The sequence below is a fragment of the Centroberyx gerrardi genome, chromosome 8 (genome assembly GCF_048128805.1).
Source record: "Centroberyx gerrardi isolate f3 chromosome 8, fCenGer3.hap1.cur.20231027, whole genome shotgun sequence".
NCBI lineage: Eukaryota > Metazoa > Chordata > Actinopteri > Beryciformes > Berycidae > Centroberyx > Centroberyx gerrardi.
The window spans coordinates 22,364,403-22,390,280 of record NC_136004.1 but is presented as its reverse complement, the minus strand read 5'-3'; the positions used below and the strand labels follow the sequence as shown (position 1 = coordinate 22,390,280).

At 41.2% G+C, this 25,878-nt stretch overlaps 2 protein-coding genes across 2 annotated transcripts; one reads left to right on the top strand and one right to left on the bottom strand.

Annotated features, from left to right (window-relative positions):
* The first annotated feature begins 521 nt into the window (after nt 1-521).
* On the top strand, nt 522-18,722 carry smarcad1a (SNF2 related chromatin remodeling ATPase with DExD box 1a). The gene is made up of 23 exons (XM_071907210.2): nt 522-961; nt 1,687-1,831; nt 2,447-2,576; nt 3,132-3,201; nt 3,622-3,716; nt 4,264-4,368; nt 5,048-5,126; nt 5,272-5,942; nt 7,719-7,915; nt 9,030-9,120; nt 10,064-10,163; nt 10,514-10,573; nt 10,854-10,929; nt 11,734-11,869; nt 12,150-12,281; nt 12,925-13,020; nt 13,459-13,576; nt 13,686-13,801; nt 14,409-14,597; nt 14,803-14,921; nt 15,523-15,705; nt 15,989-16,098; nt 17,661-18,722. The coding sequence occupies exons 1-23, from the start codon at nt 847-849 to the stop codon at nt 17,720-17,722; spliced, it is 3,195 nt and encodes a 1,064-aa protein (XP_071763311.1). The 5' UTR covers nt 522-846; the 3' UTR covers nt 17,723-18,722.
* Nucleotides 18,723-20,920: 2,198 nt separating this feature from the next.
* prf1.5 (perforin 1.5) lies at nt 20,921-25,298 on the bottom strand. The gene is made up of 5 exons (XM_071907235.2): nt 25,282-25,298; nt 24,577-24,851; nt 24,014-24,285; nt 23,247-23,388; nt 20,921-22,388 (listed from the first exon to the last, which is right to left on the bottom strand). The coding sequence occupies exons 2-5, from the start codon at nt 24,844-24,846 to the stop codon at nt 21,501-21,503; spliced, it is 1,572 nt and encodes a 523-aa protein (XP_071763336.1). The 5' UTR covers nt 24,847-24,851; nt 25,282-25,298; the 3' UTR covers nt 20,921-21,500.
* Between the last annotated feature and the right edge of the window lie 580 nt (nt 25,299-25,878).

The following is a 25,878-nucleotide window of genomic DNA, read 5'->3' as shown; positions in this document are numbered from 1 at the left end:
CCATATATTCTAAGTATGTGGTTACACTATAGGGTTACACAAGTTCTACACGCCATCTTTGGTGCCATGAATTTCCTTACATCACCGCAGAGGCGGAAGCTCTCGAAACCGGTTTCATAAAAGATGTTGGACCTACTATCAAGATAGTTCCGATCTTATTGTAGTCTGTGGAAACCTTGTCGGCACCACCCACCACCCAGTGGCGTTGTGGGACCTAAGATCTTAAACATTACGCTGTTGACTAAATCAAATAAGTGTCGCAGAAAAAGCAAACATTAAACCGAATGTGCGAGTCCCAGCTAAAAAGCGGTCCAGATTGCATAAAATCATAAATAATTTAAGCGAAAACGGAAGTGGCCAACAGTGAAGCATCTCAATTCGAGTGGATACTTCCTGGTTTCATTTTCAGTTTCTCGTTCTGCTATTGGCTGTGAACCGCCCGGCGCTTATCCTCTATCCAATGAGCGGAGCTGGCACAGCATCCTCTGGGGCAGTGGGACTTCGCGGGAAACCAGCTGCAGTCGGGCCACAAGGCGTCTAAAGGTTTTAAGGTTTCAGCCGAGCTCCGTAATAAACAACTTATAAAATCAATGAATTGTTAAACAGTCGGTTTCGAGCTATTGCGTGTAAAAAAAAAACGGAGCGGTGACAAGCCTCAAATCTTCGTCTTTCCAGGAGTGCAACCCCCTGGCTACTATGCTAGCATCCGACGCTAGTTAGGTTGTCAGACTGGCTAGCAGTTGCCTTTGCTAAATGCGCCTGGATAAAGAAATCATCTAACAGTAACGTTACCAAGTAGAAAGAGACAAAGGAGCAGCCGCTGTCACGCATAAAGGACGGTTGAAAATGAGTTTGTTCAATTTGGACCGTTTTCGTTTCGACAAGAAAGCAGCGACGGCGACAAACAAAGACCAACATAACGGATCCATAAGTCCGGAGTCTGAGAAGGAGAACAAGCCAGGTAACGATGGCGAATGTTAAAGCTAGCTAGTGGTAGCCAGATGAGCTAAGCCAGATGTGTCCGACATGCTAACGTTAGCTTCAGGTAACTAGCTTGCTAATTTGTCGACTGGCTTGTGCTGTAGGTTCCCAATGTTGGGTCCGGGGACCCTCAGGTGTCTTTGAGGAAGTTCCAGGGGGTCCGCTAAATGAGGAATAGTTAATTTTACTGTTACATTACTAATTTGAAGTGAGATATGTGACAATGGTGTAGATATGGCTGCTGTCATCAGATTTCAGTCTTCCCACTGTTATCACCCCACTTACAGTGTAGACACTTGTCCAGTTCTGTACCAAATAAGCTCTAACAGCATAAATATTCTTAAATGGTGGTCTATTAGACAAAATCTTGTCAAATGGGGGTATGTAGCCTGTGTATCTTATTTGAGTGGGTAGGGGCATGACATTAAAATATTTGGAAACCCCTGTTTTAGTTACTGTACCCATAAAGCATGATGCAGCTATAACTTGAGAGGAGCCTAGGTGCAGATGGCTGAACATTGTTATGTAATTTAAAACCTAGCTAACTGCAAGCATTGCAAATTCCCAAACCTACCTAAGTTCGCAAATAATTGTCAAAGTGCATCCTAGTGATCATGTGTTAGATGTTTTTAGATATATGCTGTTCTGTATGCTGCTATTCTTGCAAATACATGTGCAATCATGTTTTCCCATCCTATTTTTCAGCTCATGTGAAAACTGTCAAAAGCCCAGTGAAGTCCCATTCCCGAGGCGTGGTGTTTGAGGATTCCATTTGTATCACCAGTGACTCGTCGGACGAAGAATTCCTCTCTGATCCAAAGAGCAAAATATCATTAACCAGGAAATCCAAGTAAGTGTCAGCTAAATTGGCAATGTGAAATGTCATTTAAAATGGAATAAAATGCAATGCCAATGGCTTTTTACTACTAGAGGTTGTGGCCCATTAAGGGTCTTGGGCCTCTTTCTGATTGGTCCCCAGATGACAAGAGCAGCAATTTGCTTTTATTTATGTGGGTCTGGGGACAAAAGTCTAAATTGCTGATTTTGGTCCTGACATACTATCTCAAAAAAATGTCACTGTGTGTCACTCAAAAGAAGACAAACTATGAAGGCTTTGTGGCTATCAGCTAAAATAATGTCTTAGATAGTGTCTATCAGACAGATCAAAGGTTAGTCTGCTGTTTCAAAGTTAATTTTGACACGTAGGCCATATAAGATCATGGATCAAACGGCCACGGTCACAATTAGAATGTGGTTCATATATCATACATTTGTTTGGCAGAGAATGGCACTGTGTGATCAATGGAATTTTTTTAGTTTAGATCATAAACCTCTGATGTAATGAAACTACATTGCTGTGTCTTAATGTCCAAGGTCTTAAGAAAGAAACTTAAATCACTTCGAACCTTTCATATTGAGACTGCCATTGCTTCTGCTTTACCATCCCTTTGTCTGTCTTCTATAGGGACCCTGTAAGGAAACCATCCAAAAATGAGGTAAAGGATGAAACGGATGACGATGACAAAGAACTGGAGGAAAAAATGACCAAACTACTGGAGATCTTCCCTCAAATGAAGAGGGAGGACCTACTGGAGGTCAGTAGTGATAGATCAGAGGTTTGAGAGGTTTATCTCCCCTCCTGGGATCCAGGCTCATAAAATACATTGTTGATCTTTTCATATTGGGGGTCCACCAGAATAAGGTATCTGAAAAAAACAGTAGAATATAACATCAACTTACTTGTTAAAAGCCTGAACATATATAACATGACAAGATGTAGCCCCTCATAGTCTGTCCTACTCAAATGGGAGGGAATGGAAATGGACAGTTTTATGGCTATTTCCATTCCCTCCTATTACATCCTCATAGCTTTTCTGAAGGGCTTTTTCAAAGTAGCCTAATCTAGTCAATTTTGCTGACAACAACTTTCGTGCTCAATTAGTTTAAGAAACTGTATGCTAATACAACCTCATTTGTTTCTTCCAACACTTAGTAGAGCTAACAATCTAAACAAGTGCATCTCCAGTAAACTCTGCTCTGTACATTGTTGTTGACCTTATTCCTGGGAGTGTTGATTATAAGATGTAACACTCACTCTTGACCTCTGGTCCTTGCCCTGTTCAAACCTTCTTGTCCTGTTCTGTTTACAGGTGATTGGGAGCACAAGCACATTGGATGGGGCTGTAGCTGTATGCATCATGAAGTTTGGTGATAAAGGAGGTAAAGATTGGCTGTGTTTTCCTTATGTACTAAATGCTACTCCATGCAAAGCTTTTAACAAAAGTAAAGCTTGATCAATGCAACATGAGATAAACACCTTCCTTAGCTTATAGTTGGAGTGACAATCATCAGTATCCTGCAAAGGTCATGGTTCTCCAGAAAGTGACATTTTCAGGAGAATTCTATTATTATTATTATTAGTTTCTTTTTTGACATTTGTCAAAAGCAATGTTTTGGCTCGTTCCCAGGGTCATGAAATATTTTCAAAACTTATGGTGAGCTGTTATATCTAAACCTGATCAGATGTACACTGGGGCGTACAACACCATGTACACAATGTTAATCATTAGAAAACATTAAACATTAGAAAAAAGGAGGTGTAAGGTAGGGAGGAAGCGTATCACTAATTTGTCATGTCAGTTCCAGACTCGGGCAGGAAGAGAAAGCAGGATGGATCCAGCAGCTCCCAGGACAGCAGTGAGATTCAGCCCAGCAAGAAGAAGAGACCATCAGTGGTGAGATTACGAATGCTACCACCATTTTATATTTAGATCAATATTGGTGTGTTATGACTACCACTTTTATAAGATCCCGCAATTTTAATTGCTAGTACTTTTACTTGTTTTATACAGCTAAAGCCATTGTAATTGCTACTACAACAACTGCTGTGCTCTGTGTAAACGTCGTACAAGTCCCACTCTTCATGCACTGCATGTAATAGTAAACTACTGCTGCTTCACTGCTCATTCTGCCAAACAAATTGCTTGGAAAATCTCTTTATTCTCTTTTAAGTAGTCAGAAAACACAGGGAATTATCAGGCAACCATTTATGTGAGAAACACAAATTGGTGCCACTGCACTAATCAGGGCAGAGGCATGATGGGGGACTTGTATAATGGCTCGCACTGCATAATAATGATCGTAATGATGATAGTGTTGAGGGTGATGAGGTTAACAACTCGGGTTTCCCCCGACGGCACAGTACACATCTCAGTAGCTAGTTATTTATATTTAAGTAGGTAAGGGGTCCTATTAACCTTTTTCTTGTCTGTAAACCAAAAGGCGGAGGATTCTGATGAAGAAGATGAAGGGGCGGAGCCAAGCTGGGAGAAGCAGGAAGTCATGGTCAAGAGACTGCAAAGAAAGTTCCCTGACCAGGACAAGGAGGTGAAGACACACAAATATATATAAACACACACACACACACACACACTCATTGTCCTTGTCTTTAATGTACTCAGCCTGTCCTCTACGGTTGGGAATTTGGTGAGATTTTTTTGTGAGCGTCAATTCCTTAACAGTTCCTTCTTAATGATCCGATTCTTTCATGATTACCTCATTGGTTTCTTTCTTATACTGTATATTGTTTTTTTATTGTACATGAGATACAATGTTTAGGAGTGCTCCTATACTTTTTCTGATGTAAAATGAAGGAACTTTTTCTAGAGACTTGATGTGCAGCAAGAAACAATATTTTGCAAAAATAAAAATTCCACTTCAAGCGAGTGTAAAAAAAAAATTTGCACTGTTGAGGACATGTTTTAATCAAATTTCCTGTATCCATTCATCCTTTCTAATTTGATACATCGGAATTTGCAAAACAAATACTTGGATGGAAACCCGGCTGCTCACACACAGCAAATGAGGAAAGAAAATGCAGCCAAACAATTTGATAGCAAATGAAGAACTTCACACTTTATTCTATTTTTAATAAAAAAAGATCTGGAAAAATGTAGGAGCCAATAACAGAAATCAATAAGGCAAATATTTTTCGCTCTGGTGTGTTCTGGAAACATTGGGTCCCAGGTTTTGGTTCCCAACCCTGCTGTTGTCTGTCTTGGTGCAGGAGCTGCGGATGGTGCTGCAGGAGCACGACTGGAATTTTGAGGACGCTCTGGAAGTTCTAAGAATGTTCTCAGACCCAGGTCAGAACACGATGCTGACTCTTTTACCATCTGTGCACTGATATCATGTACATGTGTACTTGCAGTTACATCCTTTTTACCTGTCCCTTTTTAATTAACTTGTAATTGACATACCTGCTGTACTTCTTTTCACCGACTGACACAGATGATTCCAGCTTCAGTTCACCGGAGTCCAAGGAAGGGAAATCGAGTAAATCAAAGAGCGAAGACAAGTCAAGCTGGGACTGCAGGGAGTCGAAGCACCACAAAGATCGTAGAAACTCTAAAGATAGCAGAGATCGTAAGGACTCCAAAGGCCATGGAAATCTCAGAGAAACAAAGGACAGTAGAGCTCATATAAAGGACAGTAAAGACTCTTGGGACTCAAAAGAGAGCAAAGAGTACAAAACAAGCAGCAGTGCCTCCAGTCCACGCCATAGGAAAAGTTGTGATTCACCATCTTCATCCTCCATAACTAGCTGCTCCTCCCAGAAACCATCTTCCTCTTCCTCTGTGGCCCAGACGCTGTCCAGATTCGCCAGTGGGACCAGTATAGCTAAGAAAGAGGCAGCAGAGAGGAAGAGGAAGGCGCGCGCCTCAGACGAGCATGTCAGTTCTGAGGGGGAAAGCGTCGATGAAGAGGAGACCGTTAGCAGTGAGTTTGAGGACTCAGACGAAGAGTTGAACCCTCAAGGGGAGATGTCGGCGCTCAAGAGAGAGATACTCAAGTTCTTCCAGGAGGCGTCACTAGACGAGCTGTCGCTGATTGCTGGCTGCTCCGTTAAAAAGGCCCAGAAGATTGTGGAGCTGAGACCCTTTGATGGCTGGCAGAGCCTGGTGAGTGTGTGTGTGTGTGTTTTAAATCAAAGAGATAACAGATCAGCATCTTACTGGTCGTGCTTCGATGTCAAAGAAAACAGTTTGCTCAAGTTATCAATAGGTAAAGTTGTAAAAACAAAGATCTGCAGTCAGCCTCAGTCTGAAAACATCACACCAAACACCTGGTGAATGACTTTGTGTTTAAGTTTCATTCAGGCTTTATTTGCTCAGTGAGTGCACTAGACCCATCTATACTGTGTAGACAAGACATTTGTTAAAATGTGGGGAGTGGCAGAACCCCTCACCTATTGACAAAATCTCACCTTATGCTCCCTTCTTATGAGATTTTCAGCAGCTTTTTTCATGTTCCAAACATTATCTATATATCACATCACAAGGTTGTCATCAGAGAGTCAATATTCAGACTTTTGTGCAGTAACGGTGCACAATAATCATCACAGTATGTCATGTCACAATAATAGGCCTGTGAAATATTTGACACCTTTGTAAAAAAGCAGCAATGCTGGTGTTGTATGCACATTGACACGTGTTTTAAGTGCTGTAAGGAGTTTCTGAAAACATCTTTAAAACCATATTGACTTGCACTGGAGATAATTATTTGGAAAGTGTGTGACAGCCAGTCATATTCGTCTACTTCCCCTTGAATGTTGCCAGGTTTTAAACATCAGCATAAATATCGGCATTCAGCCATGTCATGATGTTGGCATTGCGTGTGTGTGTGTGTATGTGGTTTGAAGGGTGTGTTTGCCTCTAGCAAACCACCTGGCCACAGACCTGGCAATCATAGACAGAAAAAAGACTTATCTTACAACAAAGTGAGAAGTAAAAACCACAATCCAGAGAATCCAACAGTGTTGTTTTCTGATGTGGGCTTCTGTTCTGTGTCTGCTCATATAGTGACAATTTAATATTGGTATGAACGGTGTGCAGAAAATTAAACTGTTATAGGTTTGCATACCATATATAACCAGTAAAAACGGGCTGCTTGGTCTTAAGGGTGCTGATGAAACTGTGGCACCTCTGAAGTTAATCTATGGTTACTGTTTGCGTATATGTGTGTATACTTATGTGGCTAATTTGTGTTTTTGTCTATGTGCCTCCACTCCTGTATTTCTGTTTGTGTTTCAATTTCACATCCCTGACTTTCTTGCCAAACAGACAGATGTATATTGGTTGTCTAGGCATAAACATTATCAGCCTGTATTTGCCTTAACTTTTGGATTGACCTATTATTAGCATTGGCCCATATCCACCTATAGAATCATCAGGGTCATAGATTGTGATATATCTATGAAGAAAACTATCGATTCTGAAATCAAACACACCAGACCTCATCCTCATCGTTTTTCTATAAAAGCTAAAATTGACTGAGCGATGCAAGCAAATGACTCATATAAAAGACACTAAATCTGACACTGGCATAGATAATCTGTGTCAGATTTAGCCTTACTGGCGGTTGTACTCCTTAAATGTTAAAATTTGGATCTTTAAGTCCTATATTGTTTGGGCCCTAATCCCAATAATTTCTTTGCGTCTCTCCATAAGGTTTTCTATGAGGAAAGTAGTCCATCAGAGAACTTAAAGTGAGCCTCCAGTGGGTTCTATCAATATATATCAATGTCTATATGTTGTAACCATGTGCCCCTTTCGTCTCCAGTGAGAGGTCATCTACTAGGAAAATAGCCTTTCACATTAACAATAGTCCTTTATGGGTGGTGTGTAATTGCTATGCATATTGTATGGATTATAACTGTGTACCCCTTTCCTCTCCAGATAGAGGTCTTCCATAAGGAGAATGGACTATCAGAGGACTTGCTGCTAGGCTGCAGAGTCGTCCTCAAGGAGCGAACGGTTGTCCTGGGGCTCATGTCCAAATGTGAAACCATCGCTTCTAAAATGGTCAAACAAGTCACTCAGGTCATGGACAAGGGGACGGGAGCCATGAAGCAGCCCAGCATACTCAACAGCCAGTGAGTAACACACATGCATACACACAGTTTAGTGCATAGCCCCTAAAATGATCAAACAAGTCTCTCAGGTCATGGAAAAGGAGACACAATACATTTACTCAGCCGGTTCTTTTCATATTAAGAGTACCACACGAAGCACTGGTCTATGTTGTCTTAAAATGACACACAGGCCTTAGCAAGGCCAAGTTAAAAAATAAGTTTTGTATATTGTACAATTGGGAATTATTGCTGATTTCAAAGTCATAACTTTCTCTGTAGAACTGTCTCAGGCTAAATAATGGTGCACCAATGCTGGCGTCGGTATCAGCTTGGTAGCTTAGTCAAGAACACATAAAGAGAAGTGCACAGATGCCATGTAATGAGGATAAGCCAAAGTCCTACCATAAAATATATATAAAATGTGTCAAGTTTTACTCAAAGACTGCCTTAAACAGAATGCTCAAGTGCTCAGTGGAAAAACAGGTTACACATTATTTGAGGAGGCAGAAACAAAATATGAAGGAGCAGTGATGAAATATGATCGTAGTCAAACATATTTATACTGCTGTGTAACTTTGTGTGATCATTGCACCTTTTTTGACATCTCTAGCACACAAAAGACAAACTAAAACAACCTTCTATGAAGATTATCTTGGCATTTAGCCTCGAGCACAGAGATGTCAAGCTTGAGAGGAGATGTCAATTCAAATGTTTTGCCTCCTGAGTACAGGTTGAGCAAGTTAGCCTCCAGTCAGCCTCCAGCGTTTACAGGAACAGCTGAAATGATTTTTGTTTTGAGTGCAAATCTCTCTGTTGGAATACTTTTCATTTTTGGGGGGCGGCTTCTATCTTCTCCTTGTAGTTAGGTGCATTGTTTACCAACTCTACTGTTACCAACTATTTTTCTTTTCATGGGATCTTTATATGAACCATTCAAAAAACACTTCTCTTCTGTTTCCTTATTGTTTAAATGGCAACCGTTGTAAATTTCTGCCATGTGATGATTGCCAAGTCCTCTTTTTCCTTAGTCTAGGTACAGGAACAATAGTTTGGCAAGAGGTATCAATAGCTTCTCTGTCTTTAAATAATTGTTTGTCCAGTTCCTGGTCTCAATTTCTCATTGGTCGTCTGTCAGGCTCCAGCTGAAGCCCTATCAGCTGATTGGTCTAAAGTGGCTGCTCCTTCTGCACCAGCACAAACTGAGTGGAATACTGGCTGATGAAATGGTAAGACAACCAGACCCCACACACACACAAATACATACACGCAGTCTGACACACACAGGGACATGCATGGACACACAGCACACATGCACAGGTATTCACACATACAAGATATCTATCTTACATAAATAAGAAATTTGTTTGTGTAAATAATGTGTGACAGATTCTCATCTTTCTTTCGCTCATTCACTCTCCAAACAATCACTTCCTCATTCTCAGTTTACAAACTGTAATTAACTTGTGCTCCCACACCACACACATGTACACACACACACACACACATATATACAGACATGCGTGTACACACATACACAGGTATTCACACAAACACAATATCTTTGTGTAAATAATGTGTGAAATCTTTATCATTCATCTGTCTCTGTCTGTCACTCTCCCTCACATTTACTTTATCATTCTCAGTTTGCTAACCACTCACTCATCACTTGTGCTCTCCCACCACACACACACACACTCAGTTAACCATTTCATATAAAATATATGCAATTGATAGACGACAGTACAGTATGAATAAGTGTTTTGTGTGAAGGTGTGCGTATGTAAACCGCCCCGCAGGTGAATAAACAAGTGGAAGGTGCATTGAAGAAAGGAATAGAGTGAAGGCAGCAGATGAGTAGATTTGTTGTTTTAGCCCTAAGAGAGTGAGAGAATCAAGAACGTTGATTTGTATAGTTCAGCTAAGGTGCAATGTCAAATTGCCTGGGCTTGATAAGTGAAGTTTCATTGAAGTCCTGGCAGGTTTTTTTTTTTTTTTTTTACTGTTTATACAGGTAGTGTGTGATCTGAAGAACAGATGTTGAAATGACTTTTTTTTTTTTCTTCCACCTCGCTCTTCCTTAATCTATCTTTGTCCATCGCTCTGTCTGTCTCTATCTGTGTCTCTCCATCTCTCCCTCTTTCACGCCCTCTCCTTCCCTCCCTCTCTCAGGGTTTGGGGAAAACTATCCAGGCCATAGCGTTTCTTGCCCAGCTGTACCAGGATGGAATAGAAGGTCCTCACCTCGTCACTGTGCCCTCCTCTACACTGGGTAATGACCTCCATATTGGGCACACTTTTGATGCTCTATTTGTATCCATTAGTCAAATAAATAGTACAAAAAGGATTCAAGTAGAAGAAGGCTTTTACATTGATAGTTAGGGGTATATAAAGCAGTCTCGCTGACACACGGACACACATACACAAACAAAAATAGTGGCAGTAACATTTAATAATGGCTTACCACGCTCCATGCTAGGTAAAGACTGTGGTATTTATGTCTCTGTTTTTTTTTTATCTTCTGGAGCTAATCTTTTTGCCTTGTAAAATTTGCCGAAACCTTGTTTGTTACTTGGCAATATTAGCTGAATTTATTCAGATTTCTTTTCCTCTGTCTTGCAGACAACTGGGTCAGAGAGCTGAAGCTGTGGTGCCCAAGCCTCAAAGTTCTTGTCTATTATGGTAAGACTGCTCTTCTGAGTCCTTCTCAAGCATCTTCCCTATGTGAACTCTGCAAATGAGCTGGGAACATCTGGTGTTCACAATGATCAAACGTGCACAGAAATGGCTGAAATGTACCAAGTGTGAAACTCTGCCATGCTCCTGCTGTGCTTTCACAGAGCCATGTCTTATTCACAGTCCATTAAACTAGCTTACTAATGAGCATGGGATTTACAGGACAAACATGAAATCTCACCGTTTTGAGCCAAAAAACAGTGTGTGTGCTCGCATGTCTCTGCAGGATCTATGGAGGACCGCCGATACCTCAGACACGAAATCCTCAATCAAGAGGTTGAGTTCAACGTCATCGTGTCCACGTGAGTACACACAGTCACACACACACACAGTCACACACATTGTCATGCATGCACACACACACACACAATACAGATCAACGTCGAATGCATAGACTCCATCACATCTTCCTTTCCCCCCTACCTTTGTATTGCTTACTATAATGGGTAGAATGGTGCATGTTGGAAAGACAAAGGTTCAGTAAACTGTAAGAATCATATATGCATTTTATTCTACATTATCTCTATTTTAGAGTTAAAAAAAACAAACAAACAAAAATAGTCAGCATGTTTGGTTCCGAAATATACAAAAGAACAAAGTTAGTTTTTCCTGGTGTGTCGGAAAAATACTGAACTTGTGGGTTTTGTGAACAGTTCCACCCCTACTTGTTACATTTCTACGCATGTTGATCTCTGGGTTTTGTGTTTTTCATCAAACCTGGAGTGTGTGTAGTATTTCCTTTGTTTTAACTTTAGTACAAGAGGGATAGGATTGGCCACTTAAAACCGCCAATTAGACAATTGCAGGAACGCCTACTTTATGTGATTGACAACTTGCCAGACTTAACAGACAGGCCATCTTAATTGTCCTCATGTTATGAATGCCATCAGTCTGCCACTCTGATATTTGTTGCTATTTTCCCCAGGTTTGTTGTGTATCTGTGAGTGCATTGTGTTGCACTGTGGTTTTTATATCATCCAAAAGGTAAAACCTGCGGCCAGAGAAATGAGAAATGACCAGAGACGTGTGTGTGTGTGTGTGTGTGTGAGAGTGTGTGAACATGTGTGTTTGTTAATGACTGAAATGTGTTTTGTATTGTTTTACAGGTATAACCTCACCATAGGGAATGACAGCGACCGTAGTCTTTTCCGGAAGCTGCATCTGAAGTACGCCGTGTTTGATGAGGGTCACATGCTGAAGAACATGAACTCTCTGCGCTACCGCCACCTTATGGCTATTAACGTTAGTGAACTGACATTTTCTTGCATTGTCACGATGGTTATTTCCCTCCCTGTGTTCCTCACTACTTACTTCATCATTCTTCCCCTCTTTCTCCTCCACACTTGGAACTCCTCCAACACCACCTCATGGCCATTAACATTAGTGCACTTTCCTACTGGCACAATATTTTACAGTTCAGCATTTCTCTTCTTCCTCTCTCCCCCTCTCTCTGTTCTCCATGTGTTCTCTCTTTCTTTCTCTCTTTCTCTCTGTCTCTCCCTCCCTCCCTTCTTGCCTGTAGGCGGAGCATCGTTTGCTGCTGACAGGAACTCCACTGCAGAACAACCTCTTAGAGCTGATGTCCCTTTTAAACTTCATCATGCCTTCTCTGTTCTCTAGCTCCACTACACAGATCTCCAAAATGTTTTCCATGGTAAGTGTGTGTCTGTGTTTGTATGTATGTGTGTGTGTGTGTGTGTGTGTGTGTGAGGGCGGTTTAATCGAATTCTGCGGTTCATTCAGTTCATTTGGACAGGTGAGAACAATGCCATTTGAACTTGGGTGTGGACCAAACAACCGCACTGAGACCACCTGAAAATGCACCTGAAACCCGCTCAGTTTTATGGATAACCCTAATGCAACAAAGCAAACGTTTCAATTATGGTTCAGACCAAAAAAAATAATTGTAAGTGTGCCCAAACTTTTAGGTTTCCTGTTATTTATTTTTTACCAGTGTAAAAAGCAGAGCTGTTACCTTTATTCAGTTTTTACAGAAAAATAAAAATAAATCCTCACTAGCCACTGAGGTCATCATGCATATTCATGCAGCTCACATGTCAATAATCTGAAGAGTAAAGTATTCCAACCAGATGAAACTATTTTCTCCGAGCCCTGATTTCAACAGTTTGATATTTTTGCTGTCTAATGAATCATTCTTATAGCTTGCTCATCGTTTGAATTAAGAGGCTCTGTTTCTTTCCTTCCTGTTTCTCCCTCTGAACCCAGAACAATTTGAGAATCCAGGTTTTACTGTCCCATCTGACCAAGGTGTTTAAAGGTGTCATGTTTTGTTTCAGAAATCCCATGAGGAGCAGAGCCGTTTTGAGAGGGATCGCATCACTCAGGCCAAACTCATCATGAAACCATTTATCCTCCGAAGGATCAAGAATGAGGTGAGTTGACCTGGTGAAGTTACACATTTGTATTGTGTGACCATTGTCTGTTTGTTGCATGTGTGTTCTGATACACTTTGAAATGGTGCTGCGTGGGATGCAAGACAAATTGCAGGGAAATATGGCATTAAATAACGATCTAATTTCTCTCATCTCATTATTGGTTGAAATCTATAACATATCAGCCTTTGCTTTAGCCCATCTGCTAAAATTATACTAAAATTCATTTTTGGGATCTTTAATTGGTTTCATATTATCAGACAATATAAATAGAATAGTTAAGAATAGTAACTGAATCCAATGAATAATTCAGTCTGCAGGTAAGCACAGAATCAAAGAGCTTCAATAATAATACATGCCAATCTTAATATTATTTATTATTATATTATTTTACACTGATTTCAGTCATTGAACAACTGATGGTCGTGTCTTCTCCAGGTCCTGCGGCAGCTGCCAGCCAAGGAAGAGAAGATCGAGTTCTGTTCAATGAGTGAGAAACAGCAGGTTCTGTACCAGACCCTCCTCAAAAAACTCAAGAAATCCAACACTGGAGAGAGTAAGGCCTCATTTACTGCACTATATTGTACCTCAAGGCATTATATTATATGAATAAGAGAGATGATTGTGAAAATAATATGGGTTTTTTTCTCTCTTTCTCTCTGCAGAGCGAGAGTTGTGTAATGTGATGATGCAGCTGAGGAAGATGGCCAACCACCCTCTGCTTCACAGACAGTATTACACCACGGAAAAACTCAAAGCCATGAGTAAACTCATGCTCAAGGTTGGTGTTACTTCTTAACTACCCATCTCTTTATCTTTGTCTGTTTTTTCTGCAGTGTTATTTGTGTTCAAAGTCTTATGTCAAGAGTCTTTTCCCAGGAGGGCTGCATGGCTCAGCTGGCTGATGATGCCAACGGTTCAGATCCGCCTCACAGCCCTTGTTGCTTTCCATCTCCAGTGTGTCTCTGCTATCTTTAAGCATATGCCATTCCGTGGACTTTTTTTATCCAAAGAATTTACAGTACCATGAGTGCATACTTTTTTAGAATTGGTGGCCGCAGTGGGAATGAAACCCCTAACCCTGGCAGTGTTGGTGCCATGCTCTACCTGTTGAGATACAGAATTATCATAGATGCAGAAACATCATAGAAATATTTTTTTATATACAAATGATTAACTATCTGGAAAGATGCATACATACATACTGTACCTTGCATGGTAATTTTTTAACAATCAGAATATATTTATAAGCTTACACAGTTGGTTGGACTCTCCATTTTAATCTCCTCGTCTCTTTTCCTCTCCCCTCTCTAAGGTTGTTTGCCATTTATTTGCTCCATCATCGTATGTTTAATATTTCCTCCATTCTTCATTCCTTCCCTCTCCAGGAGCCAAGTCACTTTGACGCAGAAGCTGCTTTGATCCAGGAGGACATGGAGGTGATGTCAGACTTTGAGCTGCATCGCCTTTGCCAACAATACACCTCCATCAGCTCTTACCAACTTGAAACCCACCTGCTGCTGGACTCTGGGAAGTTCCACCACCTCACAGACCTGCTGGCTTCACTGAAAGACAAGGTAAGCAAGCACAAACGGGCAGAAACATTGTGTGTTTGGTGTCTGGGGAATACATGTAGTCTGTTAACAGTTTTTGCTCAGTAAAGGAATACAGCCATTACAGCTTGACCATCCATCTCTCTCCATCTTGTGTTTCTTGTTCTTCACCATTGATGTGTGTGTTTAGAACATGTACATTTAGCATTGTTTTCCTTCCATCCTGCAGGGAGACCGAGTGGTGTTATTCAGTCAGTTCACCATGATGCTGGACATTGTAGAGATACTGCTGAGACACCTCAAGCATCGCTACGTCAGACTGGACGGATCCACACCCATAGCCGACAGGTCAGAATTAATCCTGTTGATCAGGGCAGAATCATTTACGAATTCATTAATTTAAGACCATCGCCAACAGGTCAGAATTACGAAGGATTGTACTAATTCTAAATTAAGTCAATGTATAGTTGGCAGGTTAGAATCACATTAAAAAGCACTGAAGATATGTTCTCTCACCACTAGCTGGTACATTTTATCCCTAATTATTAGTTTTATCTATTCTACAGCCATTTTGGAAGGCAGCCACCCGTCATTTGGTCCTATTCTATCCTACAAATCTAGTTGGCTGGTAAAATAGTGAAAGTGGCTGGTGAATTTTTTAATTTACCACTCACTGTGGCCTGTAGACAAAAAAAAATTATTCCCTGCCCGCAGGTTAGGGTTAGTAATGTTGATTTTTTTTGTTTATTTGCCACAAGTAAGCCTGTGCCGCTTTTTTGGGGTTGCAGTCAATAGTTCAACAGTCTACAACATCTGTGTAACTGTAAGCCAGTGTCCCTTTCTCCATGAAGGTGTTGTATGATGTATTCAGCAGAGGCCCTGATGTCTTTGTCTTCTGTTGTTCACAGAATGTCACATGTAATCACTGGAAACTCTTTCTGTCCTACAGGATTGTGCTGATTGATGAGTTCAACACGGACACCGACATATTTGTGTTCCTGCTGTCAACGCGGGCCGGTGGCCTGGGCATCAACCTCACCTCGGCTAATGTTGTCATCCTACATGATATAGACTGTAACCCCTATAATGACAAACAGGCTGAGGACAGATGTCACCGTGTCGGCCAGACCAAGTAAGGAAGAACACACACGCACACACACACACACACACAGGGTTGAACAATTTAGTTATATTCACATACAAAGTACAAGAAAGGATAGAAGGATGAAATCAGGAAAGACTTTGCACCTACATAAGTGTACAAACAACTTACAAACACACACACACATACACTTCCATTTTTAACATTATAGACTTCCTCTATGTTTTTATCATTCTCTTCCATTTTGAACATTATAGAAGAAGCTGATTTACTAATTTACCTCACTCTGTGTGTGTGTGCGTGTGTGTGTCAGGACCGTTAAGGTGATTAAGCTGATCAGTAAGGACAGTATAGAGGACTGCATGCTGCGGCTGGGCCAGAAGAAACTCAAACTGGAGCAGGACATGACCACTGCTGAGGAAGGTGAGAAGATGCAGTACAAGCACACACACACGCACAAGCACACACAAAGTGTGGCACAATTGCATGCTCACGCTCTCTTTTTTTAACACAAATACAATAATAAGTTAAACAGTAACATGAGCACACACAGTTATTGTGCACCTTTATGGACAGGCAGATTCATACTTACTAGAATTTCCGGGATGATTGAATAAACTGAGAATTCCTGAGGAGTAAAGTTGGAATGTAGTCAGAAAGACATTAAAAGCATCTACTAACTATAAAAGCAGAACTTAAGTTGGTAATTGTGGTTTTAATTAACAATAAAATGCATCTAAATGCATCTTAAAGCTGCTACCAGTAGCATTTTAAACGTGATGAGTTTGGTGACCCCTTAAGTCCCTTAGTGGCAGTGTTTTACATCACTGTCGCAAAGACGACACACCACTTGCTTCCCCCTCTGCACACTGCAGAGAGAAGACAAACATGTACACAGAAGAGGTGCCTTGAAACTGTCATCATGCAAACTGAATAATGCAACTGGAATAAACTTATGTAAGCAGGCAGGTTATTTTTCCTGCGGCACAACACATTGTTCATCAGGAGCCAACTTTGGTCAGTCAGTCGATCGGTCAGTCAAACGACGCTCTCACATCATATTGACTGATGCTCGCTCATCCAGTGTTAGTCTCACATAGCTTTACAACTGCAGTGGCTAATCTACTGTATGTGTGACAAAAACAATTGCTAGTGAATATTTTAGTTGCAATTAGATTGAACTGGCAAAGCAGTCTTTCGTAGTACTGAAAGTACAACAAAGTACTTAAAGACAGCTAACCTACCGGAGCGTAGCAGTATGGTGGAGTGGATTGATTCTTCTTGACAGTATTGCACATTGATGAATTATGTGGTTATCCTGATTATTCCAGGACTGTAGTAACAGCAACTGCTGCACATCTAGCTAGGCACTGTGGGACTGTACAGCATCTGTACTTGTCTGTGTATTTGTTTGTAAATGAACAATTAGATGCAAGCTGGTCAGCGAGGACAGAAGCAGATTCCAGCACTGTTCTGGTCTGCTTCCAGGTCTGTTTATAAGAGTCCGCCACCTCTGCAGGCAATGAAAATAATAACCTAAAACTCATAAATGCAGAGATGGCCAAAATGAAATATTTGTTTTCCTTTACCCCTAAACGCAAACAGTATTTGTAAGTAAAAGCCTATTGAATTGGGTGTTAAGAATCAAAAAGTGTGAAAAATTAAATGGCCTACATTCTTGGTTTGCAACTCCATTTAACTAACAATTGTTCTGTAAGTTGCTCTCAGTGCATCCGCTGCACAGTATAAGCATGCTTGTTTATAGTACAAATTCAAAATGCAATCTTGTAATCCCCTCAGCTATTTGCAGGCCCAATGACGGCCAGTAGACCTAAAGCTTGAGGCAGTAACCTATGCAGTGGCATGTCTGTAGGTTAGCTTCATTATCTGACACACACTGTTTTCACCGGCTGACTTTTGTTCAGGCGACCGTAACCCTCTGAATGATTCACAAATAAAGACATAAAGCACCATTTCTCCTCTAGGTGGTGAGGGGACCATACCTGAAGATATGGCATCTTTGCTCAAGGCTTCACTGGGACTGTGATACACACAGATATACTCACACACACACACACACACTTTGAACTTGAGACTGTACAAGTAAACGTACACTGACAATTGTGGAATGGTATTCCTGTGATTTCAGGCGGACCTCAGCGTGCTGACTTAACACGCACTTTTGTGTCTGTACTGTAAAAGTATAGAGACCACTGCTTTCTGCCTGACTCAGACTAGTTTATTGAAACATGTATTTTTATCTTTATCTCTGATGTAAAGCTGCCACAAATACTTGAATGGCGTAATGACTGGACTTAACCATTCGTGTGCTAAGATTTCCTCAAACCAGCCAGTCTTACACTTTTTCAGTCAAGGGCCCAAAGTTGAGAAAATAAGTCTCTGTCTGGGACTCAATGTAATGAAAACTTGACAGTACTTCTTTAATGCAGAGACCTACTAGAAAGATGCTTGCGACAGTTTTTGGCTTGTGAACCACATGCTGCTATAAAGAAACCGTTATCGAGGGGATCCGATTCCCTGTGTAGCAGAGTAGCTATGCTTGAAACACTAGTTTTACATGCACACAGTAACCCGATTTTTGCCCTTACTTTGATTACGAGAATAATATAAATAGGCTAAACAAAAATTTGTAGCTTTAAAAATTAACAACTCAACAAATGTTAAGCAAGGGTCTCAAGTTGTGAAAACTGATGGACCAACTTGGGAGACATGGAAACAACCCTCCAGTAATGCAACTAATATTGGAGTAACCCATGTCTTAATTGCGATACTCCACATATGAACTTAATAGAAGTATTGTAATTTAAGTTCACATAACCCCTTGTGTTAAACGCAGTATTCTCTTAATCGCATTAAGAACAAAGTATTGGTATGCTTGTGAAGGTAATAAATGAGAGCGTATGCAGGCAGTCGTCGTAGTGCAAACCAGGCTAATGGGTAAGCCTTGACGTGTCCTTAATTTGCATCTTCTTATCCCGCTCATGAATATCCAATTTCTAGTATGGAACTGTGTTTGCATATCATATTTCCGGGAGAGGTGGGTGGGGTGGGGTGGGGTGGTGTGGTGGGGCGGGGAGAATGGAAAGTTTTTGCTATCCTTCATACCAGACAGCATAAAATCAAGCTTGTTACACCTGTCTGCTCTTATAGTAAATATGTTTTGTTTACATCCAATATTTCTTTTGTTGCCATGATCAATAGGGAACATTTTAAGACCAGCTATTTTTTTTTTTTTTTTTTTTTTTTTTTTTTTTTTTTTACCTGTTACGGGTAACAGTAGTTTTTACTGATGATTTTGCTATCCATATGATTTCTTCTGTTACCATCCGCAATCCAAGCGTTATATGTCCAATTTCGTCACATCAAAAAGTTGCCAGAGTATTACCGATTTTATTCTCTGTCACTCTATTTGGAACATGTGGAATTTCCTCCTGCTCTTATGTATTTTAACAGTTACTGTTAAATTTACTGTCCATAAAAGGCCGGCTGATTGACCTTTTTTGACTGACAGAATGATTTTTAAGTACCCAAGATATGAAGTGTGGTGGATCAATAAAAGACACAAACGTTCCAGCGTTTATAGTGGTCAAAACTGTATTCAAGTTCAAAAAAGTTATCATAGAATTATAGAATGTCTTTGAGAAATATGATGCTTTGATTCAGTTGCTGTTTCCATTCCTTGAAATATGTTGGCCCAAACCACACACGGGACGATGAGAGTAAGCAGCTGCTCAGTTTATGTACTGTATAAGTGGCTAGTGTGTTGTAAGTGTAAAACTGTTGTTGTTAAAGCTTTTACGAAGTCATTTGTATGTTTTTGTATGTACTTGTTTGAATTGAATAATAAAAAATACTTGTAATACATATTTGTTTGGCTGTGTCCATAATTTATTAGCAGTAGGGCCCACTGATCTCTTCACTCTGTTGCATCGTTAAATATTCAGCCGCTGGCCAACCTCTAGCTTTGTGTATGTGTTTTGTGGCAAACCTCAGGTTAACTAGACTGTAGATATGCAGCTATTGGCAAACATGTTGCATGTGTTTCTGCAATTAACTGCATATTGGCAGCATACTTTTCTTTTTTTATGGATATGCAGTCAATTTTTGTTTGTGGCATTGTTTTAACACAGAGGTCAAAAGACCCATAATCAAAAGCAGTTAGGCTGTTATTGTGTCATGACGTCCTGAACAGTGTGTTCTTCAAGAAGCAAGGCAAAGGTTGATGTTGTTTACACATGGTGATTGTGGAGGCCATGGGAGATATTTGACTTCATCCTCGTGTTCATGAAATCACTCTTGAAGTTGACCCCCAATGTGAATAGGGGCATTAATTAATTGTTCTTTGTTGCTAAGATTATAAAGCGTACTTCATTCCCTATGCTATAAGGTGTAAGATTGGTGTAACTCCCTCATGCCGTACCAGAGTGTGTATGTTCGTCGAAATCTTGCTTCTGTGTTGGAGGGTTCAGCGTAGATTTGCCCTTTGTGATTATGAAGAGGCACCACCCATTATAGATGTGTTGTTGGGTCAGGCTTAAGACGACTCCAGATGGCTTACAACAGTAAATTGTGTCCCAGAATCATAATCACTTTATTTTGGCAAGCACAATGGGTGCACAAGGAATTTGATCTGGTAAATCGATGCCGAGACGTTACAAGACAGTTGCACAATGCAGCACTAATCAGAGCAATAAACTTACAATAATTCTCAAAGTTACTGTCATCAATTTCTGCATTTCTGCAGCTTTTTCAGCACAGACTAATTTTAATCATTTATATCATCATTTTATGATTCATGTCTTTTGTGTTGATCTTTCAGACAGTTGTACAAAAATCATTTGTACAAGGTCAGTCATGTTTTGATCAGTTTTTTCTTTCCCATTTGTCAAACATAAATAAACAGTCTAATGTGTCTACAGTCAATAAACAGTTTATCGTCTTTGAATACAATTCTTTTTTTTGTGTGTCATTCGAAACAGACACTTTGTTTACAACTAATGTGCCATAGCGGTGAATTTATTTTATGGTGCTATGTTCATTATTTCACAAAAACTTGTGGCTCACAAAAAGAAATATTTTATCTTAGAGTATCTATATAGTAACCGTTATAGGCAGTCTTGTGTTCCAAAATAGATTGATGTGGGGTGTGAGGATGCAAAGCAAAGACAAGGGAGGGGAGACAGTTTTAGAAGCCCAGACATCTTCCAACACAATTTCTTTTGGCATATGGGTATATTTTCCCATATATCATATTTACATTCATGTTCTCAATCAAATGTAATGTGGCAGACCAAAGCCTAGGCAGTGTTTACAAATGTTTCCAAATCGTTTGAGTTAAATACAGCATTACATCAAGTCCCCATACTGTCCCATGTAGAGTGAGTCCTCACAGTGCTGTGAAGACTTGATTTATCCATTAGCAGGCAGACAAAAAACTCTGAATCTAGAAGTAGACAAGAGTGAGAGTGATTTCATTGGTGCCTGGTATTACACCAAAGCGGTGATTGAGAGGGGATGAAGGTGGATGGCAGCCAAATTGTTGGCACAAATCACATCCTTCTACGGAGGATAGTCTTAGCTGTGAATTTAAGGGAAAATGCAAGGGAAATAACAGTTTACTTGCTTATTTTTGCCCTTTGTTAAACCACCTAATGTTTATATTACCCATTCTGACTGCCATGCCTGGTAGTCCTCCTGGAATATTAGTTATTCTATTCAGTACTATCCTGATAAGCACGTACTGTAACATCATACTGTAATATGAAAATGTAAACACCAATAATAATATATTCTAATCCAGTAATCTACTCAGCACTGGGGGAGTATCGTCCACACCTGTAGCCGGTCAGGTGAGCATCACATGTGGTGGTATAAGTAAAATAGAGAACTCCTTTGCTCAGTTGACAGCTTAGAGAGTGAGTTCCTCGCTCAGGGAAGACTACACATCTCCCCGCCACATCATTATAAAGCACATCCCTATCCCACACTTCAAACCTCAACTGGTTACCCAGCTCCACAGAGCCAAAGTCATAAGTCGCGTTCCACACTGGGTCGTTATCATCCATCACCGTCTCCGTCTCCTCGTACATGCCGTTGTAGAAGATCTTCACGAAGGCGTCTGTTTTCGTGAACGTGTCGGCCCTCAGACCCGCGGCTCTGTGGATCTCCAGTCTGAGAGTTCCTCTTCCGGCCCGCAGAGGACAGCAGTTATGGTCCAGGTTGGGAGTCGGGGAACAGTTCTTAAAACCAGTCTGGTCCTCTGGCAGCTGGCTCTCCTTAATATACTGTGTGACGGTGCTTCTCAGGTTATCGCTGATCTCTGGGTCCTCCACCAGATGATGCAGGGGGAAGATGGCATAAGAAACCACATCAGGGTTGTCGTGGAGACTGTTCATCCAGCTGTGGTATGCCTCAGATGGATCCTGCTGGTAAAGTATGTCAGGGAAGTACCTCTCCCCTCCAATTACCTCGATCTTATGGGTCATGAAGCCTTGGTAGAAGCCCATGCTAATATTCCCCTTCAGGAGGTTATCACATTTGTTGGAGATGGACACATTGGCGGGGAGGAAACCCAGAGCCATCCGGAGTTCAATGTTGAGGCAATTTTTGATGTTGGACTCGGAGAAGCCCTTCAGCGTGGCCAGGCAGGTCCTGAAGGCAGTGATTCGCCTCACCTTGCCACCAAGCTGGACCTAGGACGGACACACATGCAGTGAGTTACCCAAACAAATCAAACGAGTGAAACATATCGTCCCGCACGAATGATGCAGGCACCCTTTGGGCCTATCGGTCACAAGATGCATCGTTCCCTCCAAGTTTCATCAAAGTCGGACCAGTGGTGTAGCAGTTATGACCTTTAAAGATGTAATTTTTTTTAAATGTTGACCTTTGATTATAGCGTCACCATGAGGCCAGTACATTTTTTAAATGGTAGAATACAGTGCTGAATGCATTCCCCCATCCCCATTGCCCCATTTATTCCTTTTATCCTATATCCACAAAGAATAATAGCTATAACATGCTGAATGAGAGTGTTTTATGCTGTGCCTGTCTTTCCAAAATAGCTGTTGGTTTCTTCAGATGTGTAGGTTTCTGATGAATCATATAAAAACATTAGATGACAGAGGAACCCACACACCGATTTGCTAGGGCTTAAAAAAGCCTTAAAAACAAAAACCAGGGACCTGAGATAGCAAAAAAAGAAGACATAGTGCAAGATAGTGCTCAAAAAGTGCAAATCTCAGCTGACTGATTTCTGTTAATGAGGCTTTTTATGCCATAGCAAATCAGCTCCTCTCCTCTAGTGTTGTAAGGATAACAGTTAACCTTTAAAGAAGCTGGCCATGTTACCCATGACTACACAGATATTTTTTGGGGGGACCAAGTCTTGAGAAAAACATTGAGGAATGGCATTCCCTTTTTATGGATGTATACTTTTTGAAGGTAAAAACAATTTTAATGCCAAAAAAAAGACATTCTAGAGGGGCACTGTATAAGAGGCAGGGAATGATCCCCATTTGGACCCTATCGGTGACATGAGGCCCTCTGACCTGGTGTATGTAGTGTGTCCCATAGGTGTCTATCAGCCGTCTGTAGAGGGCTCTGCTCTGGCTTGTATTCAGGCTCCGTGGGAGTCTCTTCAGATGCTTGGCGAACTCTGCACTGAGCTGTGGGTGGTCAGCCAGCCTGTAGCTGAGATAACAAGACATGTGGAGTTCAGCCATACACAACACAAACACAGCAGGAATATAATCTTGTGCTATGTATTGTTTATGTTGTTCATGGAGTCTTCTGTGACGAAGACAATAAACACTTTAGTTCACTGTAAGGTCTCAGCTGTTTAGCTGTTATAAGTGAAAATTTTGTGCATTTATATCTTGACCAAATACCTGTCTTTTTCTGGGTTTTTTTCAGTTACTAAATTAGTTTTAAAACTTTTTTTAAGTGACCCCACATTTCCAAAAAAAACATATCTGCAAGCTATTATGTAGGTTTACATAAAAAAATTGGCTAACAATACATCAGCCTCCTTTACATGCAGAGAGTCAGGAATGCTTTGGCAAAATCATAAAACAATTATCTTTAGACAGCAATATTTCCAGATTAAATTGGTGGCCTACATCTATTTTCTGATGAGCCACCTTTGGGTTCCAGTCCTATGTTGAGATTCCTATGTTCACCTACCGCTCTTTCACATATACGTTTTGGTGCTGAATTTCCTTCCAATATATTTAATACTCCCACCAATACTACATCAATTTTTAGACATACAATCACAAACCCCCATTTTTACCTACCACTCGCATTTTCCCCTTACCTGTAGTAGGTGCAGCTGATTTCATGGATGGCAAAGGTGGCCTTGTCCACACTGTGCTGCGAACGAGCAAACTTTGCCATGTCTGAGCGGCTTCCCCCCAGCACTGCCTTACCCACTTCATCCAGACTGAGCCCCACGCCCCAGTTGTTGTTGACCAGGGAGTTGGAGCTACGCAGCAGGGAGTCCACAGAGTGGTGGAGGGCACTGGAAAGCTGCTTACTGCAGCGGCTGAAGGGCCGCCAGTCCAGCACTGCTGCTGGGAGCCTCTGGATCTGAGGAGGAGAGGGGAGGGAGGACAGGAGGGAGAGTGGAGGGAGAAAAGAGTTAAAGGTAGTGTGGAATAGCAATGGAGGACAGAGGAAATGAGGTGGATTGGATGGAATTAAAGAGTGAAGGGATATTAGATTGAGGGGAGGCAACATGGAAGAGAGTGAGGAGGAAAGAGAGGAATGTAAGGAAGGAAGAAGAGAGGAAATGAAATGAAAGAACACCACATGCTATTTTTCAATGCAGAATCACACCACTGAATGCCCCTCAGAGTATTACAGTTAACGGTTTGTTACCTCTCCTTTATGGAAGCGGTTAGGACAGAGTGTACAGGTGTGGTTGTCACTCAGATGGGCTTTGACGTTGATGACATACGCCCCCGTTCGACGCATCCGCACCACATCAAAACCCTCCCCCGCCAGGTTGTGGCCCGGAACAAAAGGGGCTTTCTCACACTCTGACCCTGAGCCAATCCGACAGGCCTGGGCCCCGCGGACCTCCAACACGATTGGCAAAGCCAACATAAACAGGAAGAAGTTGGTCCGTTGGAATCCATCATCTGCCATGGTTCCTGAAATGTGAAAGATTGCATTGAGGGTGATAAACTAAACTATTCGATAATGTCTACATATGATTGATTACTTTGTAAAAGGATATATCTTTGCTATGAGATAATCCCTCTAAAATGAAAGGAGTGTCTGATTGGAAACCTGCTAAGCAGTGCAGGAACTATGTTTCTAAGTTGCTATATTTGCTTTATAATGAGAACAGATTTTAGACTAGAATAGACTGCTGGTTTGCTGCTGGTAGCAAGCTATAGCTTATACTGCCAGATGTATTGTGCCTGTTATACAGTAAATACAGAGGAGTTTCTAATCCTCTCTCCTTTATAAACTGGAGCGTGTAATCCTGCCACAGCTGTTGTGTCAACATTAAAAAACGTGCACAACAGAAACGTGCACTGATGGAACAGCAGCATACAAGCAGACATGCACTCTTACCTTGGATTGTATTTGATTTCTCTTCTTGTTTTTCTTCAGTTTCTGTCTTTTTCTTCTTTTGTTCAGATAAGGAGTTGTCAGACTGTGAGGTGTCGTCCCCTACAGAAATGCCTCTCCGGATTTTAACAGCCAAAGAAATCAATGTTTGTTGTGCCTCTTCACGAGCTCCATCGATAGCACAACACACTATAAACAGATCACTTGGTAGTGAACTATAAACGGACTAAACCCTTGATCCTGCTGGAAACGTAGTCACGGTTGACAGAGTTTTGGCTTTGCTGGCTGGCCGTGCTGAAAGCCTGCTGAGTGGACTATTGTGTGTCCTCCGCCTTATGAAAAAGACCAAGGGAGTTCCCCTGCTTCAAGCTATGTCTCTCTCTCTTTCCTTCCTTCTCTCTCTCTCTCTCTCTCTCTCTCTCTCTCCCCCCCAAGGTCAGACCAATTTCCTCAGCATGAGTGGGTTTGTTTTGATGTTCAAGACCCAGCTCTATGAATCCCTCACAGCTGTGTGTGTGTGTAGGGGGAGGGAGATGCTCATATAGTCACGAGAGACAAGATGCACATTGGCATGAGCACTCTTTACGGGAAATGGATCTG